Source organism: Armigeres subalbatus, chromosome 2, assembly GCF_024139115.2.
Source record: "Armigeres subalbatus isolate Guangzhou_Male chromosome 2, GZ_Asu_2, whole genome shotgun sequence".
Classification (NCBI taxonomy): Eukaryota; Metazoa; Arthropoda; class Insecta; order Diptera; family Culicidae; genus Armigeres; species Armigeres subalbatus.
The window spans coordinates 84,839,209-84,851,635 of record NC_085140.1 but is presented as its reverse complement, the minus strand read 5'-3'; the positions used below and the strand labels follow the sequence as shown (position 1 = coordinate 84,851,635).

Sequence of the window (12,427 nt, the reverse complement as noted above, 5' to 3'; positions counted from 1 at the left end):
ACAAGGCTGTGTAGGTCACAGATTTTTTTTTGGGCTGTAATGTAGTCCGCCTCCTCGTGGTACAGCCTGGATAACGCCAAATGGACTACATAGCACCCAGTGATGGACTGGAATTCTTGTCTAAAGTAGATATGTAATGTAGTAGCTGCTGGTTTGAGACCTGGTACGGATTACAGTTGGGGACAAGAGTTTCGGTCCACCACGAATATTTGCGGATGCAAGATCAGACTTCCTCTAAAAATTGGTAGATTAAAACGATGTAACTAAACGTTTCTGCCCTCCGTTTGATATTTTTTGACTATGGGGACATTTTATTTTTTATTTTTTCCCCTAACATGAAAACATCAGCACCAGCATTCCGGCAAACGGAAATTTTTTGTATCAATTTGTGATAGTTGTCTCTCATAGATTGTGATAGATCATAGATTTTTATCCCTTTAAATTATTTGTGCTTTATTTCTTTAAAAAAAACCAAAACTCAGATTCGTTATTTAAAGCAAGATTCAAAATTCAATTCCTGCCTCTTATCAACAGTTATTATCGATCCGACGCAGAAATTTGGACAGAAACCTTTAGTTTCATCGTTCAGGATCCAGACATCCGGACAGGTACTAATGACGTCTCTTTCTGCTATCGCCAACAGCATAAATCCCTGAAACTAGCAACCAGTATCCACCATGAGTACTCCAGTTGCCGATAACAAGTCAGCTGCAGAGGAGCAGGTGCCGAAAGCAGGGGACAAGCAGGAAACTTCTACAGCCTCCGAGGATGTACAAGTGGAAGATAAGACAGAGGCTGCTGAAGAGCCCTCTACTACTGCGGAACCGACTGCAATGGAGGTGGACTCGTCCTTGAACGAGACGAAACCTGAAGCTGCTTCCGGCGAAGAAGCTAAACCTGCTGAAGGTCAGACAAGCGAGGAGGACGCCAAGGCGAAAAATGACAACAAAAATCGTCGCAACGGTGCCACTCGCAAGCGTTACAAATGGTTGCTAGAACAGGGCTACTCCAAGGAGGAGGCTGCAAATAAGGCCAAGGAACCGTTCAAAGTTCAAGAGCTAGAAGAATATAAGAGCCTGAGTGGCGCAGCGAAGAAGCGGTTCAATTGGCTATTGAAGAATGGTCACAGTGATAAGGATGCTCTCACATTGGCTCGCGAGCCAATGGAAGCGTCCAAGCGCAATCTCTCGGCAAACAGAAGTCCTTCGAACAAAATCTCAAAGGCATCAGTTGATCCAGCAGGAGGCATGGTTATGGCTGTTGCTGCCATGGACTATCCAAACACGTCCTTCACCAAAACACAAGCCAATGACTTTAAGTCCGCCATCCTGAAAGAGGTTATTGCTCAGAAAGATTCGGAACTGAAGCCTCATTTTGAGAGCTGCACTTACGTCAAGGGGTATCTTCGGGTTCACTGCTCGGATGAAGATACTCGTCGTTGGCTTCAGCGCGTCGTCTCCAAAATAACTGTTCCTGAGGGTATGGCCTCCTTGAAGATTATCGCGGAAAAGAATCTACTCAAAGGTGACATTTACACTGGTTTCTTTCCCGATAGTCGCAAGGACAATAACGAAGCCATTCTGGAATTTGTCGATAGCCAGAACGAGAGCATTGATACCTCCAAGTGGAAGATTCTCTCTCGCAAAGAGGTCCAAAACAAGCAGACGGTTGAGCTCACGTTCACCATGGACCAAGCATCTGCAAAGAGCTTGCAAAGCCTTGGTTACGAACTGAACTATAAATTCAACAAGATTAAGATTCGTAAGCAGCACAAATCTGGTGGTGGTGGTACGACAGCAAGCGGCAATAACACTAATATGCGGCAGGTTGTTCCGAACATGGGTTTGCCTCAATTGAGAAGGCCGTTCAATCAGCAGGGTCTACCTTCGAACTTGAACGTTTGGGATAACAATAGTCAGAACCGTGTTGGCAACAATTTTAATCGGTTTGACAACCAACGAAATTCTTTCGGCGGTTCTAACAGTGCTGGGTTTGGTTGGACAAACGGAGGGAATTCCTTCGGATTGGCTAGTAGATTAGGAAATAACTCCTTCGCGGGAAACAATTCCTATGGAGGCAACAACTCCTATGGAAGCAACAGTAACAACTCTCTTGGCAACAATCCATTTGCAAACGCCATTGGAATGATTGCCAATCGTGGTAGTGGCTACCAATCAAACAACGATCATCGCCCATTCGACAGCTTGATCGAGAGTCTCTACGATCAACTGAAGATCATTGGTAACACTTCCAATAGTGGTGGAAACAGCAACAGCAACAACAACAATGGCAACAACAATTTTGGGCCAACACGTCGCTTCGGCAGTGGTGGTGTAAATGAAAATAGTACCAGCAACACTAACAGTAACAACACTTTCCAATGGGGTCGAAATACCGGCAATAATGTTGGTACTTCGTCATCATTTCCGGATCGTAACTATTACGGTAATCGAAACTTTTTCACAACTACACGAACTGGTTTCTTTTAAGTAACAACATTCATCACAGTATTCCGTATTGTAAAAGTGAATTTTTTATTGAATGCATTAACCTAAGTATTTGAAACTAAATTTGACTCTATATAAACTGTGACTATGGCATAAAATAAACCTAATGTAACCCTAACAAGTGAAGTGTCTGACTAACTTACTAATCCGAAATTTCTTGGGCTAACCTTTTTTTTCTAGTGGTCTTGGTTTTGTCTCTCGAATTGCATCCCCCTGAAGCACACGAAAGAAAATATGTGGAAATATCACAGTATGGGCTGTAGAGTAGTCCGCCTCCCCGTGGTGCAGCCTGGATAACGCTAAATGGACTACAACCCCTCGGGAAGACCCTTCTCTACTATCGAACCGAGCAAATCCGGAACCCTTTGTGGTGATGGATGTTAGATCGGTGGGAAGGAAGGGACTCCTGTTCCATTAACCATGGAAACTTCCTTCTTGGATCGGGACCACCCGTCCCCTTCTTAGAAAATGAAGCAACCAATTTACTATATCAAATCTTTTTTTTCAGTTCCAGCAACAACCAGCAGATGCAACTAAACGTTCCGGCCCCCTTTAGCTGTGGCGCTCTGGAGTTGTTTAGGTGTTTTCCCGATGGAAAGGTCCTTTTCCTCTCCAGAAGAAACAGTCAGTCGATTCCATTCATATTCTTGTTTACGGTGAATGCAGCATTCTAACGAATTGCGCTCATTCGAAGCTTTCTCTGGCGTAAATGATAATATCGAACGATCTTTGAACAAAGCGCAAAGCTATTACCATGGAATAGCTACTTGTTCTTGTCGTTTTAGTGGTTTCCTCCCATTTCTCTTCTATCAACTGAAGCGTCCGAATGAATCAATCCAGATCTTGGATCCATGACGATTTCGTATCGCGCCTTCTCTATTTCCTCTTTACTTGGTTTGAAATAAATTTCTGTAGTTCACTAATCAATATCTTAAACAGTACTTTTCGATTTCATGCTTCGATGTTGTAAATATGTTATTCTATTTAAAATGTAACTTTAAAATATTTACCATTAATTAAAATTTCTCAAAATTGGTGATCTAGGTTATACTTAGAATAATTGTGATTTCACTTCCGCTTGCGCAGTTATGAATTTACAATTGAAATATTTAAATGTCGACATTTGAAGTATGAGAGTTCTAGACAGAAAATCTGTTGCATCTCAGCATATAGATTGAAAAACGCTGCTTTGAGTTTGTTTAGTGACCTCAATGTTTTCTCCGGTTTGATGCACTTGAACTGTAAGTTCAAATACTGCGTCTTGACTGTTTTGATGAATGTCCAACTCACCATTCATAACCTCGTCGATTTGCCTAGGTAAAAGCCTTTGCACTATCACGTCCACTTTGTTTCTGCCTAAAATACCTCCAGAGTCAGCATCCGATAATAGGACCGGAACCTTTAGTCACATCACATTGACCGACGGATTCGGAAGTCACTAATTCTTCGATTCTTCGTGTTTTCGTCAACAGCATATAAAGTGTAACCTTTAACTAGCAACCATCCACCATGAGTACTCCAGCTACCGAAACTAAGCCAGCTGAGGAGCAGCAGGTTCCGAAGGCCGAGGAAAAGCAGGAAACATCCACGACTTCTACCGACGGAAAGGAAGTAGCTTCCACTGAGCCTTCCGTTGGTGCGGAGTCTTCCGCAGTGGAGGCCGATGCCTCGAAGACCGATGTTAAAACTGAAGCAGCTTCCGGCGACGAAGCCAAACCCGCCGGCGGAGCCGCAGAGGCCGGAGACGCCAAGGCGAAACCCGATGGCAGGATCCGTCTCAACGGTTCCGCTCGGAAGCGCTTCAGGTGGTTGCTAGATCAGGGCTATGCAAAGGAAGAAGCCGCCGAGCTGGCTAAAGAGCCACTGAAGACTAAAGAGCTTCGCGATAGGTTCAACGCCGACACCAAGAAGGGCAAAAAACCGAAGGATGAGAAAGTCATCGAAGCGGAAGTCAAGAAGTTGAATCCCGCTGATAAGAAGCGTTTCGCATGGTTATTGCAAAATGGTCACTCCGAAGAGGAAGCCCTTGATGTGATTAAAAAGAAGCCTGCCAATAATGGTCCTCTTAAGCGCAACTTGCCGACGAATGGTGGTCCACCGAATAAGACGATGAAACCATCTTCCGATGGCCCTGCGGGCATACCGATGGCGGTCGCTGCTAAGGACTATCCTGAAAAGCTCCTTACTAATGCTCAATCAAACGAGGTTAAGGCCGCAATTTTGAAGGAAGTGGTACAACAAAAAGACTCCGAAACAAAGCCTCGTTTCGAGAGCTGTAACCACGTTAAAGCTGGTTATCTCCGGGTTAATTGCTCTGACGCATCCACCCGCCAATGGCTTCATCGTATCGTTGGAAAGTTAAGTGTCCCTGAAGGCGTTCCATTGAAATTAGTCTCCGAAAAGAAACTCGCTAAGAGTGATATCTACTTCGGTGTCTTCGCCGATAGTAAGAAGGAGGAAAATGCATCCATTTTGGAATTTGTCAATAGCCAGAACGATGGTCTAGATACCTCCAAATGGAAGGTTCTTTCCCGCAAGGATGGTCCAACTAAGCAGTCGATTGAGCTGATGTTTTCGGTGGACGCAGAATCCACGAAAAGCATCCGAAAACTCAACAACGAGTTGAACTATAAGTTCAATAAGGTTGTGCTCCGCAAGCAATTCAACCCCAATGACCAACAGCCACCGAAGGCTAATAAGCAACCTGTTGCTAGAACCGGAAGGAACATGGGTCCTCCGCAAAGAAGACCACTAAACCAATCAAGACCGCTGAACCAATCAAGGTCACTGAACCAATCAAGGTCGTTGAACCAATCCAGACCTTCGAACTCGAATTCCTTTGTTTCAGTATGGGACAACAATGTGGCCCAAAAGCGCAGCTTCAATCAGTTCGACAATTTGTTCCCGAACTCAAGTCCTGCTGGCCGGAATAACTGGGACACTGGACTGAACTCTTTCGGTTTAGGGAACAGTGGAAACAACGGCTTCGGATTAGATAATACTTCGTTCGGAGGCAACAACTCGTTCGGAGGAAATGATTCTTATAGAGATTCCTTCGGATCTAACTCTAACTCTTACGGCGGATCCAACTCTTTTGGCGGATCCAACTCTTTTGGAGGATCCAACTCTTTTGATGGATCGAATTCATTCGGAGGATCAAACTCTTTCGATGATTTCAGAAGCTCCTCTTTCGGGACCTCGGGCAACTCTTTCGGTCGAGGTGGCAGCGGTGGTGGAAACCAATCCAACGGCAACCGCTCCATCAGTCTGTCCAACAGTCTGTACGATCAGCTGAAGCTAATCGGCAGTAACGCGGGCAATGGTGGAAACAGTTTCGGCGGATCTTCACGTCGGACCGGTGGAAATGGTCCTTCGCGCCGCACTGGTGGCGGAGGCGCTGGTGGCAGCAACAATTCACGGAGTCGTAATTCTGGCGGTAATTCGAACTCAGGTCGTAGCGACAACCTGGGCAAACGTAGCTTCTTCACTACCACCAGGACGGGTTTCTTCTAAGGAAGAATACATGGTGGCGATTGCAGCACCTACTACATAATTTGGTGTGAATTTTCTTTTTATTGACTTTCCATAAATCATAAACATATTTGAACTACATGCTACATAATAAATGTGTACTCTGAATGAATATCTGACAAGAATAAATAATCGTAGTCTTAGCTATAAACATTTTTCCTGAGTTACTTTGGAGATCCGAATTCCTTTTTGCCATCCTCGTAAAACAAAGAACGTTTCTAATGAGTTCCCCAGATGAATCGTAATCCACGATAATGTGAAGTTAGGCACGTGGCTCTTCAATTTTGATTATTTTATTTTATTTTCTAAGAAATGTTGATACTCAAGGGCGTAGCCAAAGGGGGCAGGGGGGGGATGGGCGTCGCCCCTTTCCTAAATTGTGGAAAGATTGAACGGGTACTGAAATGAATTCCCTCAAATATGTGCACTTTACGATCCAATCATATACAGAAATAGGTGGTTGAAATTCAACAGACTTCCAAAACTTATCCATAATATATGAAAGTTCAAAACAACTCGAAACATTTCGGACTCAAAAATTCTCCTTGAAATCCATCTAGAAGCTCCCCTGGGAACTTCTGAATTCCTCCGGAAAGTTATCCACAAATTCCTCTGAAAATCTTCGAAAATCCTTCTCATGTAATTGTAATTCCTTCTTATCTAGAAACCCCCACTAATTTTTTTTAGGAAATTCACGAGGAAATTCTTTGAAGATTTCTTTTCTTCTCTCCAAGATTTACTTCTAGATATTTCTTCGGCTATTCTCTCTTCAGGAAGAATCCGGCATTTCCTTCAGGAATGCATTCGAGAGTTCCGTCAAGAATACATACGGAATTTCTTCCCAAAATTCCACCAGAAGTTTCTTCAAAAATTTATGACGGAAATCCTCCGATTTAGCTCCATAATTTCATTCGTAAATCTATAAGAAATTGCTTCGGAAATTCTTCTAGGAACTTCTCGGAACTCTTCTTTTAATTCCTCCGGGGTTACTTCCAGGAAATTTTCCGGGAATACCTCCAATCATTCAATAGTGAAATCCTCTAGCATTCCAATCTGGAATTCTTTTCGCAATTACTTCAGAATATCCTTCAAGAAATCCTCTAGAAATATCTTCATGAATTTCTCCTGGAATTCGTCCAAGTATATCCATAGAAATTCTTACAGGTATTTTTTTCGGGAATTTCTTCAGGAACTTCTCCAGGAATTCCTTCCGGACTTCACTCGGAATTTACTCGGATATCTGCCAAGAATTCTTCCAGAAATTTCTTCGGAACAATCCGCAATGATTTTCTTCTGCAATTCATCTGGGAATACTGTCAGGATTTCATCTGGGAATTTCTGCATTAATTCCTCCTGGTTGTGGGAGTTCCTCCGGGAGTTCTTCCAGGAGTTTTTTCCAAGAAATTCTCCGGTAATACCTCCAAGAACTTCACAGGGAATTCCTGGAGGATATTTGGCAGGAATTTCACGGGAAATGGGATTTCGGAAGTTCCTCTAGAAATATGTTTTCTCTTCCTCTACGATATTCCACCGGATGTTCCTCTGAAGTTCCACCAGTAGTTCCTTCGGGAACTCAATCAGGCTTTCTTCCAGGAATTCATTTAGCATTTCTTTAGGCATTTATCTACAAATTCCTCCAGAAGTTCCTCGGAGAATTTCTCTGGGAGTTCTTACGGGAATTCCTCCAGGAGGTTCTTTTAAGAATTCTTCAAGGAGTTCCTCCTGGAATTCTTACGGAAGTTCCTTTGGGAGTTCATCCTAAAATTCTTACGAGAGTTCCTCCAGGATTTCCTCCGGAAATTCTTCCTGTAGTTCTTCAATAAATTCCTCCAGAAGTTCCACCGGCTGTTCCTCCGAGGATTCCTGTGATAATTTCTCCGGGAATTTCTATAGAAAATCGCCCGGGAGTTCCTCCGGGAGTTCCTTTTCAGAGAAACACCCGGTGAAACTTCCGGAGGGGTTCTCATAGAAACTGTTGGTGGATCTACCGGAGCACTGTGGTCGGATATCATGAAATCATGGCATTAATAAATAACTCCTTAGGGTTGCCTCATAGAAGTTTTGTGTCTTCCACAAAGTTATTGCATGATAAGTAGGCCTTCATATGGTGATAAAAATATAGTTCGGAACTCTACCGCTAGGGCGGCGCTTCAGCTAACTTTGTATATGAGCATGACAGGATGATGGTGTTTTCAAATTAAGTGTGAAGTACACGAATTCTTCAACCACCTCGATTTCGTCACCACCAATACACACTCGTGGTGGGTGGCTTACGTTGTCCTCTCTTGAGTCTCTTCCTATCATGTACTTCGTCTTCGACGTGTTGATGACTAGTCCAATCCGTTTAGCTTCACTTTTCAGTCTGATGTCGGCGAAACCAAATAACTAACTTCGTGAAAATCTTACCATTCGTGTCAATCTCTGCCCTTCATATTACTCCCTCCAAAGCGATGTCGAAGGGATTCGAGAATGCCCCTGAAACTCGAACTACGCACATCACCCGATCCATCGTCGCCTTGATCAACTATATCAGTGTATTCGGACATCCGTTTTCGTCGAGCCGGTGACAAGCGCGGTGTCATCATTGAAACGCAGTATGAAAAAAAAATTAGCCCAGGACATCCTGGCTACGATCTGGCGATGGGCTAAACAATAGGATGTCAACACACTTAATTTTTTTCGCCGAGGCCGGCAAAATAAATTGCCGAGAATCCAACAGCTGAGATCTCGGTAGAAATCTCGGTGAAAGTTCAAATTGCCGACTGGTCGTAAATCATACAAAAATACTCATCTGTCAAAAATTGCCGTACTGCTCGGTAATATATTACCGAATCGATCGGCAAAGTGCTTTGCCGAAATTCAGCATATTATTTTTATTATTATTTTTTGTTTCGTATTCAAAAATCGAAATCAAATCAAAATATGAAATAGAAAATTTATTTTCGATGCTACTTCTCTTTTATTGCCCAAAATGTTTTATTGTTCAAAATCTCTATACAACAAACCACGGGACCGTTCCCACGAACATGCGACCGTGCATTGCTTTGCGATGTAACATTGGGATTCAAAAATGGTTGTTTCTTGTTTGTTGCACCTACTCCGCCGCTCCGTATCCCTGGTTCCTGGATGGTATCCTAACAACGTTTAGCATGTCGAAGTTTGGCCCCTTAGCACAGAAGGTAATCAGCACGCCTTTGCTGTGATTACATATTAGCTGTGTGTAGTTAACTTTAGTTGGAGCAAATCCACTGAAATTGAAAAAATCAAAAGCATGCCTAAAGTCTGTCAAAATTAAACAGAAAATGGAAATTCAATTGAATGCTTACCGGAAAAATTTCAGCGATGATATTTTTTTCTTTCCGTGTGACCGATAGAGCAAAACAACGCGCAAAAAAAAATATGTTTTGACAGATGGGTTTGCCGAAGTTCAGTTCATTTCTAAAATGCCGAAACCTGTGGCAAAGTTGATTGCCGAATCTCAGTAGAATGAAGAAATGACTTATTTATTAACGAGATGTCAGTTAAAATAATCTTTTACGGTCATGTTCGTCAATTTGATTTACCGAGAAAAAAATTATCGATTAAGTGTGAATAGCCTGGTTTTCGTGCATTACCTGCCATAGCTGGTCCCGATCGATTGTATCATATGAGGCTTTGAAGTCGATAAATAGATGATGTGTGGGCACGTTGTATTCGCGACATTTCTGCAATACCTGACGTACGGCGAACACCTGATCTGTGGTAGAGCGTTCACCCATAAATCCCGCCTGGTACTGCCCCACGAACTCTCTTGCAATTAGTGTTAGTCGGCGGCATAACATTTTGGAGAATATTTTGTAGGCGGATTTCAGCAGTGTGATTGCGCGCTAGTTGCTACAATCCAGCTTATCGCCCTTTTGTAGATGGAGCACACGACACCTTTCATCCACTCCTACGGCAGAACCTCATCCTCCCAAACCTTGGTAATTTCCAGTGCCTCACCACCGTGAACAGCTCTCCTGGTAGTTGGTCAACTCCAGGGGCTTTGTTGTTTTTCAGCCGGCCGATCTCCTCCTGGATTTCCTGGAGATTCGGAGAAGGTTCCCGTTTATGTCCTTACACATATCGTGCTGTGGCACGTGGCCCTCACGTGAACGGTTTAACTTCTCATAGAATTTTTGTGCGTTATTCGCGCGGTACAGTTGCTCCGTCTCTTCACGGTCTTGATCTTCCTGCTGGCGCTTGTTCCTCCGAAAAATCGTGTTTTGTCCGTTTTGCGCCCTTTTGTATAGTGCCTCGTTTGCCCTCGTGCGGCGTTGCAGCAATCTCGCCCATGTTGCATTCTTCTTCTCATCTAACTGCTCGCATTCGCTGCACGGAAACAAATGCATACCCACAAGCATGAATAAAAAATCATGAAATTATGAATCAGGTCAGTTCATGAAACCATGATTATAATTCATGATTTCAGGAACATTATTCATGGTACTAGGCAATCCTCATCAGTCGACAGTATGCATAACCGGTTATACTTCGAACACTCCATTCCTAAGAAGTAAGAACGGCTGAGAGGTAGCACGCCAGACTCTCGCTCAGTGTACTCGAGTTCGGATCCCCTGTTGAACTTTTTTATTCTGTCGACGCATTGGTTGCGTTACGCGAAAATAAATCATGAAATCATGATTTATATTCATGGTGTATTTTTATAGCATGAAAACACGACGGATTCATGGAATCATGAATTATTTTCTCATTGCTGGGAACGGATTTTTACCCGTGTGTCATACCAGTCGTTTCTCTGATCCGGGGGCACCGTACCTAGTGCAGCGGTCTCTCCAGCCATCTTCAAGAGACGTTGTGCCTAGCTGCTCTTCCGATGGTAGTGCCACTTCCAGCTACTGCGCGTAGTCTTGGGCTAGTCTACCGTCTTGTAGCCGCCCAATGTTTAGCCGCGGCGGACGACTCCGATGCGTGTTGTACACCGTCGAGAGTTTTGAGCGCAGACATACTGCAACGAGGTAGTGGTCGGATTCAATATTCGTACTGCGGTGAGTGTGTACGTTCGTGATGTCGGAGAAGAATTTACCGTCGATTAGAGGGTGGTCGATTTGGTTTTCCTAAAATGAGCCTAAAGGATGAGTGAGTTTTATTTTGCGCACATACATACCCACACGCACACATATACACACAGACAGACATCATCTCAATTAGTCGAGCTGAGTCGATTGGTATATAAAACTATGGGTCTCCTAGCCTTCTATCACAAAATCGTCTTGGAAGTGAATATAGCGTTTTCGACACCTTGGTGTACGAGAAAGGCAAAAAGGTAATATTCACTACAATAAAGTTTTTTATGCATTGTCATAATAATAGTTAGTACATACACCCAGGTCTTTTTTTACACGTTTTTTTTTTGCGAGGTTTTTTTACATTGTAGTTATTGAAATTATTTTGCCAAATTGTGCATCAACAAGCTTCTATTGGCCATAACTCATGCAACATGTTGTAGTACATTTTTGGTTTCATCACACACCAGAAATCGACATTTGGTGCCAGAATGGCAAGGTAAATTTTTTTCAGCCAAATAAATTTTAAACAAAATAAGACCTAATATAAACTTGCAAATGGAGCACGAGTGGTCAGCACATACTTAACGGCATAGTTCGCATTTGAAAAAATATTTTTCAATGCTTATTCAATTATTTTGAGGTTACCTTCGAGTATAATGATGTTAATTTTTTTTAATAAAAACCCAACTTAATTCACCGAGTAGTGATACTGTCTTTCTTGCATTTAGCCAAGACACCAACCTTATATGGTGCTAATATGGTTCGATGTACCATTTTAACTTTTAAACACAACGGCCGGTCTTTATCAAATTCAATAGTGATCAACTAGGCTTTGCCCCCTGTCGAATGAAACTTGTTGCGAGAAATCCGGTTGATGATTCTTCTTCTTCTTCTTATTGGCATTACATCCCCACACTGGGACAGAGCCGCCTCGCAGCTTAGTGTTCATTAAACACTTCCACAGTTATCAACTGCGAGGTTTCTTAGCCAAGTTACCATTTTGCATTCGTATATCATGAGGCTAACACGATGATGCCTAATGCCCAGGGAAGTCGAGACAATTTCCAATCCGATTTGGTTTTCGGTCGATTTGGTTTTCTGTTTCTTGATTAGGTGATTTCCATGTGGCCTTGTGGATATTTTTGCGGGGGAAGAAAGTGCTTCGGACCACCACTCCGCGAGAGGCTGCAAAGTTTATGCATGCTCACTTTGAGCGATTGTTTATTCTCGCAAAGTATGAATTAGCATATCCTTAATTTGTTTAATTGATCAAGGTAAGGAGATGCTAATACAGTTTTATAGAAGTTGCATAGGTCACATCACTTTCCATGGTGAATCCCG

General features: G+C 43.0%; 2 protein-coding genes across 3 annotated transcripts; both read left to right on the top strand.

Moving 5' to 3' along the window:
* The first annotated feature begins 43 nt into the window (after positions 1–43).
* Positions 44–2,628, top strand: LOC134209637 (putative uncharacterized protein DDB_G0290989). Of its 2 annotated transcripts, none has more exons than XM_062685629.1 (2): positions 44–163; positions 644–2,628. In XM_062685629.1, exon 2 carries the CDS (start codon positions 678–680, stop codon positions 2,487–2,489), a length of 1,812 nt encoding a protein of 603 aa, XP_062541613.1. In that variant the 5' UTR covers positions 44–163; positions 644–677; the 3' UTR covers positions 2,490–2,628. The 2 variants fall into 2 exon arrangements, with proteins under 2 accessions (XP_062541613.1, XP_062541612.1); XM_062685628.1 differs by having other exon boundaries at positions 64–244.
* Positions 2,629–2,774: 146 nt separating this feature from the next.
* On the top strand, positions 2,775–6,189 carry LOC134209634 (putative mediator of RNA polymerase II transcription subunit 26). Its single transcript, XM_062685624.1, has one exon. The coding sequence runs from the start codon at positions 4,017–4,019 to the stop codon at positions 6,018–6,020; it is 2,004 nt and encodes a 667-aa protein (XP_062541608.1). The 5' UTR covers positions 2,775–4,016; the 3' UTR covers positions 6,021–6,189.
* Positions 6,190–12,427: the final 6,238 nt, after the last annotated feature.